The sequence below is a fragment of the Taudactylus pleione genome, unplaced genomic scaffold, assembly GCF_031769625.1.
Source record: "Taudactylus pleione unplaced genomic scaffold, aTauple2 ptg000704l, whole genome shotgun sequence".
Taxonomy (NCBI): domain Eukaryota; kingdom Metazoa; phylum Chordata; class Amphibia; order Anura; family Myobatrachidae; genus Taudactylus; species Taudactylus pleione.
In genome coordinates, this window is record NW_028285106.1 from 731,516 (window position 1) to 754,852 (window position 23,337).

The 23,337-nt window shown below is 44.3% G+C and overlaps 1 protein-coding gene across 1 annotated transcript in view; it reads right to left on the reverse strand.

Annotated features, from left to right (window-relative positions):
* The window catches only part of FAM3B (FAM3 metabolism regulating signaling molecule B), a 77,929-nt gene that overhangs the window by 21,183 nt on the left and 33,409 nt on the right, over window positions 1–23,337 (reverse strand). The window contains exons 2-4 of the mRNA XM_088456442.1: window positions 20,156–20,299; window positions 4,477–4,600; window positions 2,710–2,768 (exon numbers count right to left, since the gene is read on the reverse strand). Coding sequence (XP_088312568.1) covers window positions 2,710–2,768; window positions 4,477–4,600; window positions 20,156–20,299 — 327 coding nt within the window. The remainder of the gene's footprint in view (window positions 1–2,709; window positions 2,769–4,476; window positions 4,601–20,155; window positions 20,300–23,337) is intronic.

Consider the following 23,337-nt stretch of genomic DNA (forward strand, 5'->3'; position numbering starts at 1 on the left):
GTAATGAGCCCCCTGTAGCTGCCCCCAGTAGTGAAATCCCAGTAGCTGCCTTACACCCCCCCCCCCTTACCTTTATCCCCGCTCCTGTGAAGCCACCGTCCGCCCCGGCGACCGCTCCTCGGCACTATGGGAGTGACGTCATGACGTCACTCCCATAGTGCACTGCGGGACCCGGAAGACGGAGTGAGCTCCGTCCTCCGGCTTCCATCGGGGGTTTGAATAGGAGCCGGGCGTCCGCTGGTAACACAATCTCAGCGGGCGCCCGGCATATGGAGGGTGCAGGGGGTGCGATCGCTGGGCCGGCGGGCCCCTTAAGCTGAAGCGCCCCATAGCAACCGCACCCCCTGCACCCTCCATAGTTACGCCACTGTGTGTCACCTCCACTATAACGCAGACCTCTTAGTAGTATTATAATGATATGTACTAAACCCCAACAGATCACGCAGCGATATAAAGGAGGACTTGCATGCAAGGGCTTAGGGTGCTTCTAATGAGCTGACAATCTAAACAGAGTTGGATGACGTTGTACCAATTCATTCTGACCAGTGGGGAAATGCATCAAACCTTGGAGAGAGATAATGTGGAGTAGTTGCCCATAGCAACCAATCAGCTTCTGTCATTTTATGGACTGTGCTAGGTAAATGATACCTGGTAGCGGATTGGCTGCTATGTGTAACTTCTCCACTTTCTCTCTCTAAGGGCGGGATGTACTAAGCATCGCATCAGCAATTCAGTACATGCGGTTCATTACCATGGTATGTACCAAGAGTATCGCAAAGGACAACTCTCCTGATAAGAGCTGTGCTTTGTGATGCTGCCGGGCAGAGGAACTTCCGGGTTGAACACCCAGAAGTCTCTTTGGCATCCTTCTGCGCAAGCGCCAAAGACCGCCGACCGTGGGGTCTCATGGGAGGGATCACAGACCAGGAAGTCCCTCCATGGCGAAGGGCCGCTCTTACCGAGAGCGCGGTCCTTTGCTGCGCTGGTCATGCCTACCGGAGTTACCAATGCCGGCATGCATGCGAAGGACGGCTGAAATGTGTCCTGCATCCCGCCCTAAGAGCGGATACATCTCCCCACTGGAGTTTGCAGACACATTTCATCTGTACCTTATGTATCAAGCGTTCCCCCACACCTGCCGTATTAGATTGTAAGCTCATTAGGGCAGGGTCAACTTAACCTTCTGTTTCATCATGCCATTGTATCATACTATAATTACAAGAGAAGAGGGGCACTTATGCACCAAATGATCATGAAATATAAATGCTACTGATATAATAGTAGAGGACTCATGTCCTAAAAACATACATTATAGAGAGTGGTGGCACTCCCCAGTGAGTAAACGCGTTCGCACAATTACAGGGTACGGCAGAGGTTCCCAAGCTTCACCATTGCAGTCCAAGTTTTAAGTCTATCCATGCTTGAGCCCAGATGGCTAGGTACTAATTAAGTCACCTGTGCTCAAGCATGGCTATCCTTAAAACCTGAACTGCAAATGGCGGAGTTGGGAACCTCTGGGGTAGGGAAAAGACTCACCAGATGGGGGCACTTGTTAAATTAATTAAAACATAACTTTTATTAAAGTTACAGTCAGTAGGAGGTATAATATATTACTTACAATACAATAATGATGCACTAAACAAACAAAAGCTGTGTGAACATTCTGGTTCGTGACTATCAAGAGAGTCAAAAAATAATGAAACAAATAATACACACACATACACACGGATCACACCGATGATAAATTCAGTAAGGCATTTGATCACATTTAAATATTTCATATTTTATATTACATATGGTATAGTTAAGGTTTCCTCTGAAATGTGATTACATACCTTATTGAATACTTGGCAATAGATCAAGGAATCTACCCCTATTCCTTCTATGAATTTTCCGCACATTCTTTCACTGTTTTTTATTGTGGTAGGGTCTCGTCTGCCGCAAGCCCGGAGTGCTTTTGGCTCTATCAGAGCCAAAAACACTCCCACTGACATGACTAGTGATGTCAGTGGGGCCGGACCCAGACGGTAGGCTTTCCCATGGGAACGCCTCCGTCTGGGCAGCCACGCCCACCAAAGGGGGCGCTGTCACTCACCATCGACAGCACGCCCCCTTTGGTGCGAGACCCCGAGCGACGGCTTCCCTGTCGCTCGCCGGGTCTCGCGCATGCGCACGATGGAGGCGCCTCCGTCGTGAGCATGCGCATTTGGGTAACATTGACCCGCTTGCGAGCGTACAGCGCTCGCGAGCGGGTCTGAATGAGACCCCCTGTCCCCTCACAGCATAAAGCAGCAAACTGTGAGCCTAGGAAAAGTGGACAGGACCAAAAGGAGACGATTCTCAGGTTAAAGTCATACTGGCTCCACCCCTTCCCCATGCTCCAGTGATTTGTGGCATTAGGCTCCCTGTCCTGCTCATTTCAGTAGGAAGTGGGCGGGATGAGGTTGGTCATATACTCAGGGAACACCCCCCGAAAACTTGGGAGTCTACTGGATGCTGCGGGAGACTAGGTAAGTATGCCTACATTGTATGCAATTTGTTCGCGTCATTACCGCCTCAATAAACAGCGCTGCTTAATCAGTCACTATTCCGAGGTTTTGAAAGTTCAAACTAGATATATGCTGCACCAATCAACTTGTTAATCCTTGGGACATCTCGCGGCTGTGCTAAATAGATACAAATATATATAGATTTAGGAAATGAACCTACGACTGACAAGAACAAAATTGATCCCTCGATTGCCGGTCTCTAAACTTCCCCCTAGTAATCTGAAAGAGAGAAGAAAAAGTTTAGTTCACGAACGTAACATTCCTAAAGTAAGAATAACGCATATATACTAAACACATGTACTCAAATATCAACGTTCTTTTTATTATTGATAAGTTTTGCAGGTAGGAATATTAAGGGGCCTGCTAGTTCCAAAATCCATCTACGAATAGAAATCATGCAAATTCTATCCCTTTTACGGACACTACATAACTAATTTACAGTATGTCCTTTTAAAACTCTCCACTTTGGAGAACAATCGCTATGGTAATCGACATTTTCAAAATGCCCCTTTCCGGCTTATAAATCGAAAAACAGCAGCCTGGGGATAGAGAAATCATTAAAGCAGCAGATGACTTGGTCCGTCCATTCCAACAGCAGCTGCCGCAGTCCCCGTACTAATAAAGAGCTTATATACTTCAAAATCATTTGTGGCCACAAAGAATAAAGCAAACTGGTGATAATTAGATAGTAACTGGTTTCTTCAGAAAGAGTTATTGCTGAGTGACCAACTTTAATCACCTAGCATTGTGTGTCAGCCTGCTTTCCCAATAACATTAAGATTAGTGTGGTTAGTTGGTGGTAGTAATAATATTAATTATTTATTATCAGGCCAACAACAGAAAATCCTTGTTAGTATAATTCAAGGGATATGTCTGATGAGGTTAGAACAGTGATTTTCAACCTTTTTCAATTTGAGGCACACTACACAAGATTCTAAAATTGCCAGGGCACACCATCCCGCAATGCGAAGTGTGTGACTAATGAAAAAAACCTACACATCGGCTCCCACATAAAAAAAATTTACACGCACATTAACCTCCTCAGGAATAAAAACACTACAGAATAAGTGCGCCGAGCTGACCGCCACAACACACTTGACAACTGTAGTGTGCCGCGGCAGAGTGTTTGAAAAACTCTGGGTTAGAATATAAGCAAAGAAAATAATTTGCCTAGGCCCAGCACAGTTTGGCTATCGGATTTAAAACAAATACAAAAAGTTGTTTTTACTTTTCTTTTTTATATTTGTGGGACATCTAATAGACTCAGTATACAGGTAAGATTGCTTTCATATTTATTAAGTGTTTCATTGGATGGCTTTTATTAATGAGTACTGAGTCACACAGCTGTCATTGTTGTACAATTAATTTTGGATATTTACGCAGGTGATGTCAGCATGACCAACATATGCGGAGGAAGCAAAATGCCCTTTGCTCAGCGAAACGCGTCAAGTCTATGACCATGACTGAACCCCTTATTATTCACGTAGACCAGATTGCTGTAGCATTCAGTTACACTGTAGATACTTACAACAGCCCTTTACCATCTACGAGACATCTTACTAAAGGACTATATGAATGCCTCTTTCCACCATGTGCCGTAACTTACTACTTCTGCTAATGGACCCCGATTTTCTTTATATAAAGTTGGACCAAACATATCGTCACTTCATTCATATCAATCACCACGAACTGTGATTTAATTAGGAGCCTGGATTCTTTTTGCCAATATTTACATATGATCTTATATTCATTTTATTTACATAAATGTGCTTTAAATGATCAGCCATCCAATCGTATGCACCCTTTTGCAATGACCATATAGTGCTGTCCACAAGTAACCCGTCCCACCATAAATAGTGCCATATGGTGTATTTAAATCATTAGACAGATAAAAGCATAGAAGGAAATCTGAAGCCCTTGTACTTACATCTTATCATCCATGCAGATTTCGGGTAAAACATTCTTCCCGGCGCCACTTCGTACCCGATACACAATCTCAGTAGAGGAGCATTTTCTCCAAACTGCACACTTTTGTCTCATAGGTTTGGGGGCTGTCACAGAAATGTATAAACATTGGTAATGAACGTTCTGTAAGCTGCAGGTTCCATAATGTATGAATACGCTTCTTCATCTAAGGCTACTGGGTCTGAGACGTGATGCATCAAGGAGGGAAAAGAGTTGAGAAGTGGACGAGTGTAGTTACACATAGCAACCAATCAGCATCGAGAGCGTTTATCAAGTACATTCTATAAAATGATGGGTAGAAGCCGATTGGTTGCTATGAGTGACTACTCCACTGGCACACTTTTTCCCTGCTTGATAAATCATCCCCACTGTGCAGTACACTCTATAATCTGTCTGGCCACACACACTGGGAAATAGACATCTGGGGCATTAATATTACAACGATGTATTATACTGAAACGGAATCATTAAGTTAAAAATATTGCATTTTTTTTTTTTTATTAAAAGAAAAACAACAGCAGCAGCAATACGGAAAGTTACATAAACATTGTACGGAGAAGGCGAATATTGCTACTGTATATAGGCCCACAAATATCAACGGGTAAGTCAAAGCAGCAAAGGTAAGTACAGACATATAAATTATAGCTGCTTTTAGACGTATGAGTTCAGCTAGATGGGAGGTGAGAAATATATTGAAGGAACATAGCTAAAATGATGACACAACATCTCCATAGGTTCTGATCAACCTCTGTAAATGAGCAAACATTCAGAACAGATGCCAAATGTTTCATACAATATTACTGTATGGTGGGAGTGGCAGGGGCAAACGCAGGAATTTTAAAGGGGGGGTTTCCAAACGGTTGATTAGAAAAAAAAAAAAAAAAAAAGCAACTACATATATATTTATATATACACCATCACCATGCAACTTTAGACCAGACAAACATGTCACGCATAAACAGGGAAGGAGAGTCAGACCTGCTATTGTTATTTTGGACAGGGAGAGGGAAGAGATGGTATGTGGATTGAAATTCTGCCACTGTTGTCACTTCACACAGTGGAGACTCCTGGCTGCATGCTGGTACCCAGGTCATCTTGTAACACCAGCAGCACATAAAGAGATAGTGGCTATCTCTGACTCCGACCAGGAGGGTTTTACAGCACGTAAACAACGAAGCAATTATATTCCCCCTTAATTCCTTCCTCTGTCACATACAGCAGCACACACCCTCCGACATAAAGCAGCACACACCCTGTCACACACAGCACACACCCTGACACACACAGCACACACCCTGTCACACACAGCACACACCCTGTCACACACAGCACACACCCTGTCACACACAGCAGCAGCACACACCCTGTCACACACAACACACACCCTGTCACACACAGCAGCAGCACACACACACAGCACGCAGCACACACTGTCACACACACTGACACACCTCTCTGTACAAATTACTTACAGTCAGGTGCATAAATATTGAGACATTGACAGAATTTTCATATTTTGGCCTCTATTCACCACCACAATGGCTTTGAAATGAAACAAACAAGATGTGCTTTAACTGAAGACTTTAAAACTTAATTTGAGGGTAATTACATCCAAATCAAGTGAACGGTGTAGGAATTACAACGGTTTTTATGTGTGCCTCCCACTTTTTAAGGGACCAAAAGTAATGGGACTATCAACTCAAAAGCTATTTCATGGACAGGTGTGGGCTATTCCCTCGTTATTTCATTATCAATTAAGCAGGTAAAAGGTCTGGAGTTGATTCTAGGTGTGACATTTGCATTTGGAATCAGTTGCTGTCGACTCTCAATATGAGATCCAAAGAGCTGTCACCATCAGTGAAGCAAGCCATCATTAGGCTGAAAAATCAAAACAAACCCATCAGAGAGATCGCAAAAACATTAGTTCTGGCCAAATCAACTGTTTGGAACATTCTTAAAAAGAAAGAATGCACCGGAGAGCTCAGCAACACCAAAAGACCCGGAAGACCACGGAAAACAACTGTGGTGGATGACAGAAGAATTATTTCCCTGGTGAAGAAAAACCTCTTCACAACAGTTGGCCAAATCAAGAACACTCTCCAGGAGGTAGGTGTATATGTGTCAAAGTCAACAATCAAGAGAAGACTTCACAAGAGTGAATATAGAGGGTTCACCACAAGATGTAAACCATTGGTGAGCCACAAAAACAGGAAGATCAAATTAGAGTTTGCCAAACAACATCTAAAAAAGCCATTACAGTTCTGGAATAACATCCTATGGACAGATGAGACAAAGATCAATTTGTACCAGAGTGATGGGAAGAGAAAAGTATGGAGAAGGAAAGGAACTGCTCATGATCCAAAACATACCACCTTATCAGTGAAGCATGGTGGTGGTAGTGTCATGGCGTGGGCATGTATGACTGCCAATGGAACTGGTTCCCTTGTATTTATTGATGATGTGACTGCTGACAAAAGCAGCAGAATGAATTCTGAAGTGTTTCGGGCAATATTATATGCTCATATTCAGTCAAATGCTTCAGAACTCATTGGACGGCATTTCACAGTGCAGATGGACAATGACCCGAAGCATACTGCAAAAGCAACTAAAGAGTTTTTTAAGGCTAAAAAGTGGAATGTTATGCAATGGCCAAGTCAATCCCCTGACCTGAAGCCAATTGAGCATGCATTTCACTTGATGAAAACAAAACGGAAGGGAAAATGCCCCAAGAAGAACTGAAGACATTTGCAGTAGAGGCCTGGCAGAGCATCACCAGGGATGAAACCCAGCGTCTGGTGATGTTTATGCGTTTCAGACTTCAGGCTGTAATTGCCTGCAAAGGATTTGCAACAAAGTATTAAAAAGTGAAAGTTAGATTTAAGATTGTTTAGTTTGTCCCATTACTTTTGGCCCCTTAAAAAGTGGGAGGCACATATAGAAACCATTGTAATTCCTACACCGTTCACCTGATTTGGATGTAATTACCCTCAAATTAAATCTGAAAGTCTGCAGTTAAAGCACATCTTGTTTGTTTCATTTCAAAGCCATTGTGGTGGTGGATAGAGGCCAAAATATGAAAATTCTGTCAATGTCCCAATATTTATGCACCTGACTGTGCATCCTGCATCCAAGGAGTTAATGATCACGAGTCAGCTTGCTGGGCTGAAAAGGACTCTGGAGCAGTGTAGGGGTGAGGAATGCAGGCTGCCTGTGTTACTGCGTCAGTCACAGGAACACACACTGCACTTTTGAATTTGCTGCGTTTAGCTTCCTCGCACGCATGGACTCGATTACTGCACTTATTATAAAAATCGGTGCCAGGGCTATTAATATACCAGTGTGCCCCCTCAAGCCCCAGAACACCCCTGTAAATTTTTGTTGTTACTTAGCTGCTCATGCTGTCATCCCTTTACTCCACTGCATCCCCGGAGGTGGCACAGTTCTCAATCAGTGTCCACCTCTGCTCTACTGCGGACCTCCTTAAAGTTCTATGTGCCGGACTGCTGGGTGATCCTCCTTCTCCCATGCTCACTCTGGGATGACTGAAAAGCAGTGCCCAGGCAGCTCCGATCGTGGGGGGTGGCCTGCAAATGGTGCAGAGATGGAGACAAGGCTGTGTGGGCTACTGGAGTGGGGGGTATTGTGGGGAGAAGAGATGGGAAGAGCCAGAACCCAATTCTCTATATATGGAGTCTAGTCCAGGAGACTTTATCGCCATGTCAAGGCCAGTACTCTCTCATAAGGACTAAGTAGCCGGGTGGTCAACATTGAAATTTTGCAGCATTGGAGGACCAAAGCCATCAGTCTCCTTTTACTCCAAACACCTGAACCATACTCTTCTATTATGCTGATAGAATTAAATCATACATGACCCTCCACAGTATTGAGATATCTTTTTTTATAATGAGCTTGAGGCTCAACAGCCAGAAACTGGGGGCGTCCGAAACTCTCCTCCCCAATATGGTTTTGGGTATATTAATAATCTCCAGCCAAAATGCAGATAGCAGAGCATTCTCACCATACAGGGAGAGACGGCCCAAATCTAAACCCCAATTTACCGCCTGGATAAACCTTCCTGTGTCCTGAGAATTACCAACAGGGAGATTTCCCAGATCATATTCCCAGTCTATAATAAATTAGGGCGATATGTCAAAAAGCCATCTTATGATCAATTTATAAAAGCAGGACAAAATATGTGGGGGGTTGGCAAGTAAAGTGTACGTGCTTTCAAATGCCCGGGTTTAGCTCGCACTCCGAATCAGGGAAGCCATAGGCAAACGCAGGGGGAGTATCCATCTGCCTCGAAACCTCCCTCCCCAGTCCACACCATGACCACAATAGAAATAGTAATATAACGGAATTTTACTAGTGCTGCATGTTCTTCCCAGTATCAGAAATTAAATAAATAGCACCACCTGTGGATCTTTTAACATGTATCAGCCAGTAATAAATAACCTGTGCACCAATTAGGGTATTTGGAAAACATGCACTGTTAGGGATGTGCTGCTATAGAGCCTAATATTTACATATATGTCCAGGGCAGTGCTAGGTTCTTCTGCTGCTCCCCCAGACTCCCGGACTTGCTTCCATGCCCTGGAAAGGTGCCCACATCTAAAATAAAAACATTCAGCTCAGGCAGGATGGTCCTACTGCCGCATTTAATGGCTTACTGTGATCTCTGGCCCTGTATATGCTGGAATTATGACACACAATACACTTTGTATGACGCATATTAAAGCTGGATAAGTGGTAATTATGCCCTTTCGTGGACTGGCCACACTCACTCTAAAATCAAGCATTGGAAACCCCCCTCTAGAAATCCTGTGTTTGCCACTGGAAGCTGTGCGCATATTATATATATATATATATATATATATATATACACACACACACACACACACACATGCATACATACATAGGTAGAGGATTATCATCGGTCTGCGTGTGGTCTATCTTCTGACTTAGCAGGCTCTAATGCCCTCCAGATTTGGAAAATCCTGATCTCATACAGTGCAACCAGAAAGAATTCACAACGCTTCACCTTTTCCACATTTGGTTATGTTACAGCCTTTATCCAAAATTTTATACGTTAATTTTTGTCCTCAAAATTCTACACACAATACCCCATAATGACAACCTGTAAAAAGTTTTTTTGAGATTTTTGCAAATTTAAATAAAAAAACAATAAAAAAAAAACCTAACACATCACATGTAGATAAGTAGTCACAGCCTTTGCTCAATACTTTGTTGATGCACCTTTGGCAGCAATTACAGCCTCAAGCCTTTTTGAATATGATGCCACAAGCTTGGCACACCTATCTTTGGGCAGTTTCACCCATTCCTCTTTGCAGCACCTCTCAAGCTCCATCAGGTTGGATGGGAAGCGTCGGTGCACAGCCATTTTCAGATCTCTCCAGAGATGTTCAATCGGATTCAAGACTGGGCTCTATACAGCAAGCAATTCTGGCAGACATGCCCTCTCTAATCGCTGCCTACGTGAGAACTCCCCGCTGCAGCTCAGTTTCGACCACGCAGTGGATAAGTCCTAGATGTGCGCGACTCTACAAAATCCGTACTTGCATGAGCACATGCGATAACACGAATGATTCGCACCGCATGTGGGTGTACTCTGAAATGAGGATGCCTAAAATATTCACCTAGTTCATTTATGAAGAGGGCAGAGTTAGATGCCATTATCAGCCAATCAGGGCATTAGAGCTTCTGCGACATTATCACAGCCAGGAATTCCCCAGATTGGCTCACTATGCCATAACATCAGGGCTAAAAATCTTTATTTGGTGGCGATTCCTTGCTAATGGAACTTAACATTACCCCACAAATAACCCCATTACCATTATTAATCCAGAGTCTCAGCCAAGTGTACTTCTAGCAATGATTCTCCCTATTATAATAAAATGGTCACCGGGATTCCACATTCTGCCAGCCCCTTCCTCACGACCAAAAAACGGCTCTATTGACTTTGTGCAAATATTTACTGGTCACTCCCAACTTTTCTGGCTGACTAACTTGCACTAAATCATCCTTTAGCTACCAGATCAGCAAGTCTGCCCTTTACAGCTACAGGGACAGAACAATGGGCTAATTATTACCTCATAGCACTGTAACCTGCTATCACTGTAACTATGTATTTTGCATTAAAGCAGAATCTATCCAGATAACACTTGAAGCAATTTGGATACATGATCCAATCTCCATGTAGTGTACTTCTCTCCACCCAGCCATAGGCATAACAATAAGAAATAAAATATGTGACAATCGCACCGTGACAAGATGTTTCACCAATTGTAGGTACACAGGTGAGCTATGTACCATTAGCTTTGCCAGAGTGAAACCTCTCTTATTTGTAATAATGATGGAACATTTATATCTCAACAAGAAGTTGATAAGTTCTGTGCTAATTATAATTATATTATACACACACACACACACACACAAACACACTATATGGACAAAAGTATTCGGACACCTGACCAGTACACCAACAGGGACTGTAATTACATTGTCTTCAAATACTTATACTTAAATATGGAGTTGGTCCCCCTTTTGCAGCCATAACTTCCACTTGGAAGGCTTTCCACATGATTTTGGAGTATTTTTGTGCGAAATTTGTGCCCATTCATTCTGTAGAGCATTTATGAGGTCAGGCACTGATGTTGGATGAGAAGGTCTGGCGCGCAATCTCCGTAACAGTTTATCCCAAAGGTGCTAGATGGGGTTGATGTCAGGGCTCGTCAAGTTCTTCCACACCGAACTCATCAAACCATGTCTTTATAGCCCTTGCTTTGTGCACAGTCATGTTGGAATAGAAAAGGGCCTTCCCCAAACTGTGGTCATAAAGATGGAGCATAGCATTGTCTAAAATGTCTTGGTACGCTGAAGCATTAAGATTGTCCTTCACTGGATATAAGGGGCCTATCCTAAACCCAGATAAACAGTCCTATACCATTATCCCTCCTTCACCAAACTTCACAGTTGGCACAATGCAGTCAGGAAGTTAATGTTCTCCCGGCATCCGCCAAACCCAGACTCGCCCATCTGACTGCCAAACAGAGAAGCGTGATTCATCACTCCACAGAACACGTTTCCACTGCTCCACAGTCCTGTGACGTTGTGCTTTACATCACTCCATCTGACCCTTGGCATTGGACTTGGTGATGCGAGGCTTGAATGCAGCTGCTCTGCCATGGAAACCCATTCCACTAAGCTCCTGCTGCACAGTTTTTGGGCTTACATTAATGCCAGTGGAAATTTGGAACTGTTTTATGCACCATTTAGCAGTTATTGATCCCGCTCTGTGATTTTACGTGGTCTTCCACTTCGTGGCTGAGTTGCTGTTGTTCCTAAACGCTTCCACTTTCTAATATCACTTACAGTTGACTGGAATATCCAGCAGGGATGAAATTTCACTAAACATTTTATTGCAAAGGTGGCATCCTACCACAGTACCACGCTTGAAGTCACAACCCATTTTGTATCACAAATGTTTGCAAATGGAGACTGCATGGCTAGGTGCTTGCTTTTATACACCTATGGCAACGGGTCTGATTGAAACACCTCAATTCAATAATTAACAGGTGTGGCCAAATAGTTTTGTCCATATATAGTAGATTTACAGTCTACATATATTTTCCATAGACAAAAATCCTTACAGTTTCAAATGTCCCATCAAGGCTGCATAGACATGATCTGAAATTTCACAAAACCTACTGATTTTGTGCCACTCAAACTTTAAAAAAAAGCAATAAAATTCCAATCATTAAGGTTGACTCCTTAATGGACATGTTCCTTGCGCAATACAGATTATGGTATGCCATCAGACCCTGTGGTTAACTACAGATTCAGCACTCTCACAGAGTGAGATTGCTGTCACTCACAAAATGGTGGAGCTGCAATTGTGTGCTCATTGGAATACACACATGTAGTCTATGCAACTGGGGTCTGAGCAGAAAGGCATGGAGAGGGGGAAGATTATGCAGTAGAGATGGGGAAACCAAAGTGATTCAGATGGGTAGAAAACAGTGGTGCGGATGGGGGAAGACAGCAGCACGGATGGTGGAAGCGGGGGGAGAGACAGAGTGGCACGGTTTGGTGGGACAGAGTGCTACAGAGTGGCATGGACCCGGGAAGACAGAGCAGCGCAGATGGGTAAAGACAGATTGGTGTGGATGAGAGAAAACTGACTAACACAAATGGGAGAACAGACAACAGTTGGGATTGGGGAAAACAAATTGGTGCGGATGTGGGGGAAGACAGAGTGGTGCAGAAGGATGAAGAAAGAGTGGCAAAGATGGGGGCAAGACAGAGCGGCATGGCTGGGGGGGGGAAGGTAGTGGTGCAGATGTAAGGAAACAGATTTGCACCGATGCAGTAAGACAGGGCGGCGCAGATGGGGAAAGACTGATTGGTGCAGATGAGGGAATAAATAACTAGCACAGTTGGGAAAACAGACAGCAGTAGGGATTGGGTAAGATAGAGCAGCATGGAGGCGTAAAGAGGTAGTGTACATGCATAGACAGAGTATAATAGTTTTAGCAATTAGGGAGCTGAATGTATATTCTAAATGAGATGGATGTATTGAGTGAGAAGGATGTTGGTACTGTCGAAGCTGGATAATTGGCTGAGACAAGATCAGCTTAAAATTAGATTGAGACGACGCCATCTTGCGACTGGCCACAAGACACCATCTTGAAAATGAGATCTGCAAGACACCATTTTGCGAATGGCCACCCAGCGCCATTTTAGATAAACCCACACTTTAGTACATATGGCGATGCTATTATTAGCATCACGCGATCGCATATTTTATCATACCACATACACACATTAATACACACAGTTGCGCTGTTAACATGTCGCAAATTAGCGAATGCATAATACTCCGCATGCGAACGCTGTTTATTAGCTTCGTGCGTACGCATCTGCCCCAAGTTAACCAGCGTCTTTTCCCAAACCCCTAATACTTACATAATGCACACTCACATAAAAGGTTCCATAGCTTTAAAGTGTAAGATTCAAGTTTTATTAATTTATTACAAATGCTGTGAAATAAAGGTTATTTAGTATCTAAGGTTTAATACATGATAAATAAGCCGTGTTTGGTGTTATACTGATCTGCACTCTCTCAACAGCTTCCCGGTATCATCGGTGTGAAGATCGCAACATGCATTCTCAACTTATGGACCGTAGAAAGTTAAAGCACCAAAATGTACTTTGTAATGCCAACAGCCTAGATTTGCATGAGGCGTGAAACAAAGATAACCAGCTGTCGGAGGCTGGTCTGTGTCCATTTGAATCAACCTGTTAAATGCCCTGTAACAGAAGCAACGTGATGGGAAACTAATGGGATCGCAACGAACCTCTCTATTGTGTAGTCTATTCCTGTGGGGGTATAAATATGTGTGTTCTGACCCCAGTCTTCATGCTGATGCTGTTGATGGAGGTTTCTTGCTGATGCCGGAATCTGGTCCCAGAGCGTGTGCATATGTATAACTGTATCTTGGGTCTGTATAATATCTTTGCGCTATATTGTACTTAGTACAGCGTGTAACTAACTGTACTTTGCTTGAAATAATACTTTGCGCTTTGGAAACACATGTTCAAAGTCTAAGGTCTTTATTTTACTGTATGATTGCGTACGCAAATAGCGTCAATTTAAGAAGGTATAGGCAGGAGCATATAGAGGTTTAAAGTCAGTATCCTTAGTACCCAGTGGGATTGTTGTGGTGACCGAATGGGAAGATTGTGGGCACTGAGTGGGATGTGGGTGCTACATGACTGCTCAGACCTCAGCTGCATAGACTGCATGTGTGTATTCCAATGAGCACACAATTGTGTGAATTAGCAGCTCCACCATTTTGTGAGTGACAGCAATCTCACTCTGTGAGAGTGCCGCATCTGTAGTTAACCACAGGGTGTGATGGTATACCATATCTGCATTGCGCAATGAACACGTCCATTAATGCATCAGCCTTAATTATTGGAATTTCATTGTTTTTTAAGTTTGAGTAGCAGAAATTCAGTAGGTTTTGTGAAAATTCAGATAATTTTTAAGAAGCCTTAATGGGACATGTGAAACCATAAGGTTTTTGGTCTATGGAATTTGATTGCTTTTTTTAAATTACTTAACACTCAGGGTTTAGAGGAGCAAACTAGGCCACCTGCATGGTAGAAGGGTAACAAAATTGTACAGTAGTGCAGGTGTAAGAGGGGTCGGAACACCTGAGGTGGTCTGGGAGGTGCAGAGTGAGAGACTGTTGTGGGGGTGGGCTGTAGGCGTGCGGGGTAGCGGCAGCAGTGGGGGTGCGGAGCGGTGCACAGTAGAGGGCTCAGCAGTACTAGACATGCACCCGAGAAAATAACATCAATAAGTCACAGATGCATGGACGCATCAGTGAGATCATGTTTGCTTAGTGGGCGGCACCATGTCAGCTCTTTTTCATAGCCGCCGCCCACTAGGACGTCTTCCTTCTTCGGGAGTCCTTCATTGCTCCCTCCCGACCGTCGGACTGGCATGCTGCCTCCTCGCGCTGGCTTATATAAACCAGCCGAGTGGGTGGGGCGATGTCACGAGCCGTGATTGGCTCACGGCGGTCATCTTTGAATCAAAAATGGCCCTGAGGCGCCATTTTTAAAATGGGCTCCGCTGCCGCTGCAAAATGGCGGGCAAGGATTCTCGGGTCGAAGCCCGCCGCCAACGCCTGCACCACCGGTTGCTCTGCCGCCGCTTAGTCCCGCTGACACCCGCGCCGCCACCTCCGCCACTGCTTCCCGCGCCGCCGCCGATGGCCGCACCGCCGTCGGGCCACTGCAGCTGCTACCACCTGCTGCCATTGCCGTGTTCCAGCACCGCCAACGCCCACAAAAGGCAGCCATCTTGGTGTACCCAAGTGAAGCCACAGTGAGTACACCTGCTGGAGGCTCTTACTGAGGCTGCGCAACAAGTTCAAACATCCTATCTCTACAATGGCGCATCCTTGAGGTAAAAAAAAAACAACCTGTAACTTTCTCAATTACCTGAACCCCAAAGCACCTACCCTGGAACAATACTAATAAAACAAACCCAAAGTCTAATTTTGCCCCCTACCCTGAGTTATGCCTTCCCAAAAATCCCCCATAGAGAACAGCAGAAAAGTGGTCCCAACTGATAATGTCAGAAAAAAACCGACAGTTGGAATTTAGATTACTCCTCATTTTTTATGTTTTTGCCCTGAAAATTGGCACGCAGCACCGAACGACAGTTCTACCCACCTGTGCCAAATTTCAGCTCAGTACCTCCAATAGCTTTTCAGTTGTAGCCCCTTAAACATCATGGCCCCCCCCCCCTCTGGAATTCTCTATGGAGATTTCCATTTTTCTTTTTTTCTTAGATTCAGCTTTAATATAAGGGCGCGACTGTGCCCTTATAAAATATAAGGGCACCACAAAAACAGGAAGACCAGATTAGAGTTTGCCAAACAACATCTAAAAAAAGCCATTACAGTTCTGGAACAGCATCCTATGGACAGATGAGACAAAGATCAACTTGTACCAGAGTGATGGGAAGAGAAGAGTATGGAGAAGGAAAGGAACTGCTCATGATCCAAAACATACCACCTCATCAGTGAAGCAAGGTGGTGGCAGTGTCATGGCGTGGGCATGTATGGCTGCCAATGGAACTGGTTCCCTTGTATTTATTGATGATGTGACTGCTGACAAAAGCAGCAGAATGAATTCTGAAGTATTTCGGGCAATATTATATGCTCATATTCAGTCAAATGCTTCAGAACTCATTGGACGGCGCTTCACAGTGCAGATGGACAATGACCCGAAGCATACTGCAAAAGCAACCAAAGAGTTTTTTAAGGCTAAAAAGTGGAATGTTATGCAATGGCCAAGTCAATCCTCTGACCTGAATCAGATTGAGCATGCATTTCACTTGATGAAGACAAAACTGAAGGGAAAATGCCCCAAGAACAAGCAGGAACTGAAGACATTTGCAGTAGAAGCCTGGCAGAGCATCACCAGGGATGAAACCCAGCGTCTGGTGATGTCTATGCGTTCCAGACTTCAGGCTGTAATTGCCTGCAAAGGATTTGCAACAAAGTATTAAAAAGGGAAAGTTAGATTTAGGATTGTTTAGTTTGTGAAAATTCTGTCAATGTTCTAATATTTATGCACCTGACTGTGTGTGTTATATATATATATATATATATATACACACACACACACATACAGTACATATATATATACAGTATACACACAATGTATACACACACCTTGCAACAGTTTTTTTTTCTTTACTTATGTACATTGCAGATTGGGTTGCTAAGCAACAGATCTCAGCTTCTATAATGTTATGCATGCATAATACCAGGGGAGCTGCTAGGACGCAGGTGGGAACAGAACAAACTATAGAAAATATGGTAGGGCGTACAATAGTACCCCCAATTCAAATTATGCCACGCTGTAGCACAGTCTTACTCACATTACACCACACATATGGCTTCTATTTACTACAATCCACATTTGAAATGCAGATTGTAGTGTGATATTTTTACCTAAATTTGTGGTGCGAATTTAGGCAATATCACAGGGATTTATCAAAAATTCCCTGTAGGGACAGAGCTTGCGCTAAGGGTCTGACCTTTGAAAGTCCCCTCCGCAGCCTTATCACTGTAATTTTCGTAAAAAACACAGTGAGAAAGTACAGTCAACCATCTACACCATACACACACCCCCGCACAATCGTCCCCACCCCCGTGATCGCCCCTCCGCACTTTTACTTACCTTCGGTCATCGGTGCTTGGTGATGTTCTCCCCCCAGAGCCCCCGTCAGCCGGTCTCCCATCCTGCACTGTAACCCCGGTCAGCTGTTCAATGTAGCATCCGACAGGGTCACAGTGCAGGAGCCCTAGAGAACCTCAGAGGACATCACCGAGCACCGATCACCCTGGATGCAGGTAAGTGGTTGTTTTTTTTTGTTTTGTTTTTTGCAGTGATCAGCTGTGTGGTCTATTTAGACCACACACTGATCACAGGGGCCGGCACCCGACTCTGCTCTGCCTGTTAGAGCAGAGCAGGAGTCAAACCGTGGATAACGCCACCTCCATAATTTTTCGGCAAAAACGAGAATAATGCAGGCATTGCTGCAGCTTGAAGATATCCAATAGGTGAAACATTGTTGCTGCTGTGCAAATCTATTCCTCTTCGTCCATCGGACTTATTTGACTTATTACGGTGGTGATACAGGCACCGAACAATAGTAGCTTAAGTGAGAATGGACATTTTCAAAACAGAAATAATAATAATAATTTTAAAACATAACTATTGCTGCAATACAAAAAAAAAACTGTTATAGTATAACTTCTAATATTAAAACATTCATTCCGTGAATAAATAATTCATGTATGTGCGAGAGCCTGATATTTATTAAGAATTTATACAGACCTAGCTCCAAATCGAACAACAGTGAAGCCCTGCTGTAATGGGATAGGGCAGTGCTGAGAGACAGATATTGTGTCATTAAACAATGTCAAGGGATAATTGTGACAAAGGGCAGATCACAATGAATCTCGTAAAGCCGCCACGAGGGTGACAGAGGAGATATTCTGCTCATCTCTACGGCAGACAAAGCTGTGAGCAGAAATGAAGAAAAATCGTCTGTATCTCAAAAACAAGATCAATGGATGTATTAAAAAAAATAATAATAATAATAATAATAATGATTGACACTTAACACGTTTCTTTGAAGGACAAGTGATTTCCCAAGGGGTTAGTCGCATTTAAAAGGTGCCAAATTCAGGAACCCTCAATTACTCTGTTAAGCAGAAATATTTTTACTACAAAAGACTTACAAGACTGTGGAATTCACCCGTTTACATTCCTGTACTTCCTACAATGCAGGGATTGGCCACCAGAAAAGCAGAAGTGCTGTAGAAGAGGCTGAACAGGTCCAGCTGGCTGTTATTAAAGACTGATGATCTGATAAACACTATGTCCTGTCCCGGGGAAGGTGTGAGGTGTGTAACATGTACCGAATGAACCTATTTTTAACCACTAGGATTTGCCACGCCAAGTAAGAGGGATATTTCTGCAGAATCACATAATATGCTGACGATAAATGGTTTATTTAAAACGCCTAATAAAATCGAAGACATGGATCTACCTGTTGGGCATCTGAAGTAACACTGACAGGTCAAATCAAGATCCACTTTTTAGTTTATTACAAATCATTAAAAAAAAAAAAAAAAAAAAAAAAAAAAAAAGGTGAAACCATGAAACTTTCCACATTTAAATTCACACTGAAAACCGTAACCTCTAAAAGTGCGCTATGCGCCCAATTCAACAGCGCGACGCGTGCAGTACGGGTCCCGCGTGAACGCACATGCAGAGCGGCAGCGGACTGTCAGTGATTGAGAGTCTGCTGCCGTTTGGGGTGGAGACGGGCAGTTCGCCACCATATTGTGGGGGTGGGGGAAGGCCAGGATCTCCGTCGGCCTCTTTTTCTCATGTGTGGCGGCCGGCTTGCGTGACCTCATAGGTCACTTAGCCGGTCGATGTTCCCGTAGATTATCCGATGCTGCGTTGGATAACGCAGCTCGGATAAGCAATGCCCGCAGGAGGCGCGATGCCTCCCAGTTGCATTACCGTTATTGCAAGGACGGAATTTCAAAGCTGCTTGCATGCAGCTTTGCGATTCCATTTGAAGCTGAATCTGGCCCCGCGTACGGACACAGGCAGCACTGACGCACAGTACACAGAGGTTACTACAGGAAAATCAGCATAATTCTCCTCACGGTCGCCTCCATAGAAGCCTATTTAGCCTGTCGCAGAGAACAACCGCACAATGGGGCCGATTCAGAGGTTACGCTAATGCCGCCGCAGCTTCCAATTTGTGAGCTGAGCCTGTACAAAAATATGCAAATGTCGCAGGCGCTGTGATTTGTACTGAGACTCCCACATGCCGGCTTCGCGAATCCAAGCGACTGCGTAGAAAGACGCACCGTCGGTGACAGATCAGTCGATTATCTGACCCCTGAGTATCTCTATGGTGGCACAGAACAGAGACGCCAGAGCCATTTTTACCGAGTACGGGATCGCAGGCTGAGACACGCCCCGAAAACAGACGCGACACAACTGGGTTTGAGCCGTCACCTCACACACGGCCACTGCCTGTCAATCACTCTGCGAATAAACCCGCACTGCGAGCAACGACGGTAATGGAATTTGACGCATGTGTAGATCACCAATAATCGCTAACTGCGCAAACATCGGCGAATCAGGCCCAATGACTCACATCCTAATTCCTTAGGGAGGCAACGTGAGAAAATTCCTATAGGATAAGGGATCACCTCATGCTAGACAAGTTCCGAAAGTCCTATGGGGATTACATAAAGGGTAACTGGGTCCTACTGTAATCTCATGGGAACGTAGCCTACTAACCCACATCATGCATCCATGACGTTGTCTGTTCCCTGTAAACGGGCAGGCAGCATTCTCATTTATGTCGGTTTAGCCCACAAAATGGCTGCCTCCAGTCAGCGTAGGTGACAAGGGCACTTTAATATTAGAGATGAGCAAAATAACTTCTTGAAAAGCAACGCTCTGGGGGTAACTGAACATCTCAAAAGAGAGAGACCTACCTCTAATAAGTGGCTTGGCGCCTATTTGCTGAATGCTTCCAATAGCCGTCTGCAAGGAATCTTCAGGCAATATTTCTGCAAAGAGATACCCCAAGTACCAGGCACACACGGAGGCGCATAACAGGCCTAACACCTTCACGGAAGCTGTGGAACAAGAGAAACACAACAATTAAGGTTGGGTGACATGGCCAGGCCTCCCTCTGATAATTAATGGTTTGATGAATTAATAAAGTGATGTGAAGGCGATGCCTTAATCAGGAGAATAGGCAGATGTATGCTCCCATGCAGAAACTAAACACATTAAACCAATAAAATTGTTGCACACAATACCTCACATAGCAGCAATAAAGCTTACTGGCTCACCAGTGATGATTCCTACCAACAGATTACAAGTTCACTTGACAAGTAGTGCTGTTACATTAACATACGCCAAAAGGGGGCTAGTGCTGCCATTGGGTACAAGACTAAGCTGGAAGGTGTGAGGGTGCACCCGTGTGAGATATATAGCAGGGAGTAGGATAGGTGTGAGCCTGTGGAGGGTGTACCAGTGTGAGCCTGTGGAGGGTGTACCAGTGTGAGTAGTATAGGTGGGAGTAGGGTAGGTGTGTGGGGGTGTACCAGTGTGAGTAGTATAGGAGGGAGTAGGGTAGGTGTGAGGGTGTACCAGTGTGAGTAGTATAGGAGGGAGTAGGGTAGGTGTGAGGGTGTACCAGTGTGAGTAGTATAGGTGGGAGTAGGACAGGTGTGAAAGGGTGTACCAGTGTGAGTAGTACAGGTGGGAGTAGGGTAGGTGTGAGGGTGTACCAGTGTGAGTAGTATAGGTGGTAGTAGGGGAGGTGTGAGGGTCTACCAGTGAGAGTAGTATAGGTGGTAGTAGGGGAGGTGTGAGGGTGTACTAGTGTGAGTAGTATAGGTGGGAGTAGGGGAGGTGTGAGGGTGTACCAGTGTGAGTAGTAGAGATGGGAGTAGGGGAGGTGTGAGGGTGTACCAGTGTGAGAAGTATAGGTGGGAGTATGGTAGGTGTGAGAGTGTACCAGTGTGAGTAGTATAGGAGGGAGTAGGGTAGGTGTGAGGGTGTACCAGTGTGAGTAGTATAGGAGGGAGTAGGGTAGGTGTGTGAGGGTGTACCAGTGTGAGTAGTATAGGTGTGAGTAGGGTAGGTGTGAGGGTGTACCAGTGTGAGTAGTAGAGATGGGAGTAGGGGAGGTGTGAGGGTGTATTAGTGTGAGTAGTATAGGTGGGAGTAGGGTAGGTGTGAGGGTATACCAGTGTAGGGAGTATAGTAGGTGTGAGGGTGTACCAGTGTGAGTAGTATAGGTGGGAGTAGGGTAGGTGTGAGGGTGTACCAGTGTGAGTAGTATAGGTGGAAGTAGGGTAGGTGTGAGGGTGTACCAGTGTGAGTAGTATAGGTAGGAGTAGGGTAGGTGTGGGGGTGTACCAGTGTGAGTAGTATAGGTGGGAGTAGGGTAGGTGTGAGGGTGTACCAGTGTGAGTAGTATAGGTTGGGATAGAGTAGGTATGAGGTGTACCACTGTTAGTATAGGTGGGAGTAGGGTAGTTGTGAGGGTATACCAGTGTGAATATAGCTGGGAGTACTGTAGGTATGAGGGTGTACTAGTGTGAGGAGTATTTATAGATTTAAAGGCTGAGGGAGAATCTTCTCAGGTGTGGTAGTGAATTCCATAAGTGGGCTGAAGTCTATTAGATATAATTGAGAGGTGGTTACCGTAGACAAAATGCAGGGCAGAGGAAGATCAAAGAGGAATTAGTTTGAGAGTACATCTGTGATGTGTGAAGAGGTGGTTTTGAGAGTTTAGTAGGTGAGGGTGAGTCATTTGAATTGGATACTAGAAGATATAATATCATAGCAGATTTTAGTCAGAAAGTAGTCACATCAGTTCATTACCAGGGAATCAAGGGACCAAACATGGAGAAAACTGTACACACATCATTTTTGCAATAAGGGTATCTGGAAGTAGAGGACTGCGCCTACAGGTGCACAATGCCAGCCCAAAGCCCCTCAGGAGCATATCAGTGGTACTGAGGCTCCTCAGGGGCAAACAATGGTACAGAGGATCCTCAGGGGCAAAACAATGGTACAGAGGCTTCTCAGGGGCAGATCAGTGGTACAGAGGCTTCTCAGGGGCAGATCAGTGGTACAGAGGCTCCTCAGGGGCAGATCAGTGATACCATTTGTTATATCAATAACTAAACTAAAACCACTAAGGGGGAGATTTAATAAAGCTTGGAGAGAGATAAAATTGTGAGAGATAAAGTGCCAACCAATCAGCTCCTATCATTTTTCAAACACAGCCTGTACAATGACAGTTAGGATCTGATTGGTTGGTGCTTTCTCTCTCCAAGCTTTATTAAATCTCCTGGCTAGGCGAGTGACATGCTTGTATATAAAGGCCACTCTGGAGAAAGAGACTTGGGGACTACAACTGCAGATAAGTATCTACGTACTTTTCTAGACTAAAGACAGACTAAGGTCACGTTATCTGCTGGAGGTAACGGAGGAGAAGAGGCCATTAGATGTAACTGTGCATTTCTATATGAATACCTGTCATTTCCTATAGTGTATATGTAAACCAAGCGGCAATTTGGCCTAGTATTTATGATACTGAAATTAGATGTGATATTGAAAAAAATTGATGTAAGCATTACATTTATTTACCGTTCGAGGTGTTTGCAAGGAATAGTAACCAAGTTAGCTCTTTTGAGGAACTGTGAATCATTGATTAATAAGTTATTTATTGGTCTTGCGCTTTCGATAAACCTCCTGTGTTATAACCAACATCCAGCCCATAAAAATCATGGATATATCCGCATCACGTTTTTAAGGGCCTCGTACTGGCTGAAGTTCTCTCCTCTCTCCAATCTCAACACAGGAATTTAGCCATTACTTATTCAGTTACTTCCCGCAACTAGCCCCGAGGCTGCACTTATCATGGATTTCCTAAGGTGCGAGCAGAAAGGCGCATTATGTAGGGCTTTTTGGCTAGTCACAAACCCGAAGCTGCATCACACCAGGCACCGAGTCCAGGAGACGCAACTTCTATGCGGCTAACCATGATCATTATCGCAGAAAATAGTGGCCGTTGCGGGAAGTAATTGAATAGCTAACAGGAACTTTTCCCAATAGCTAAATTCCCACGTCAGAATTGAATTACCCCCAAGAT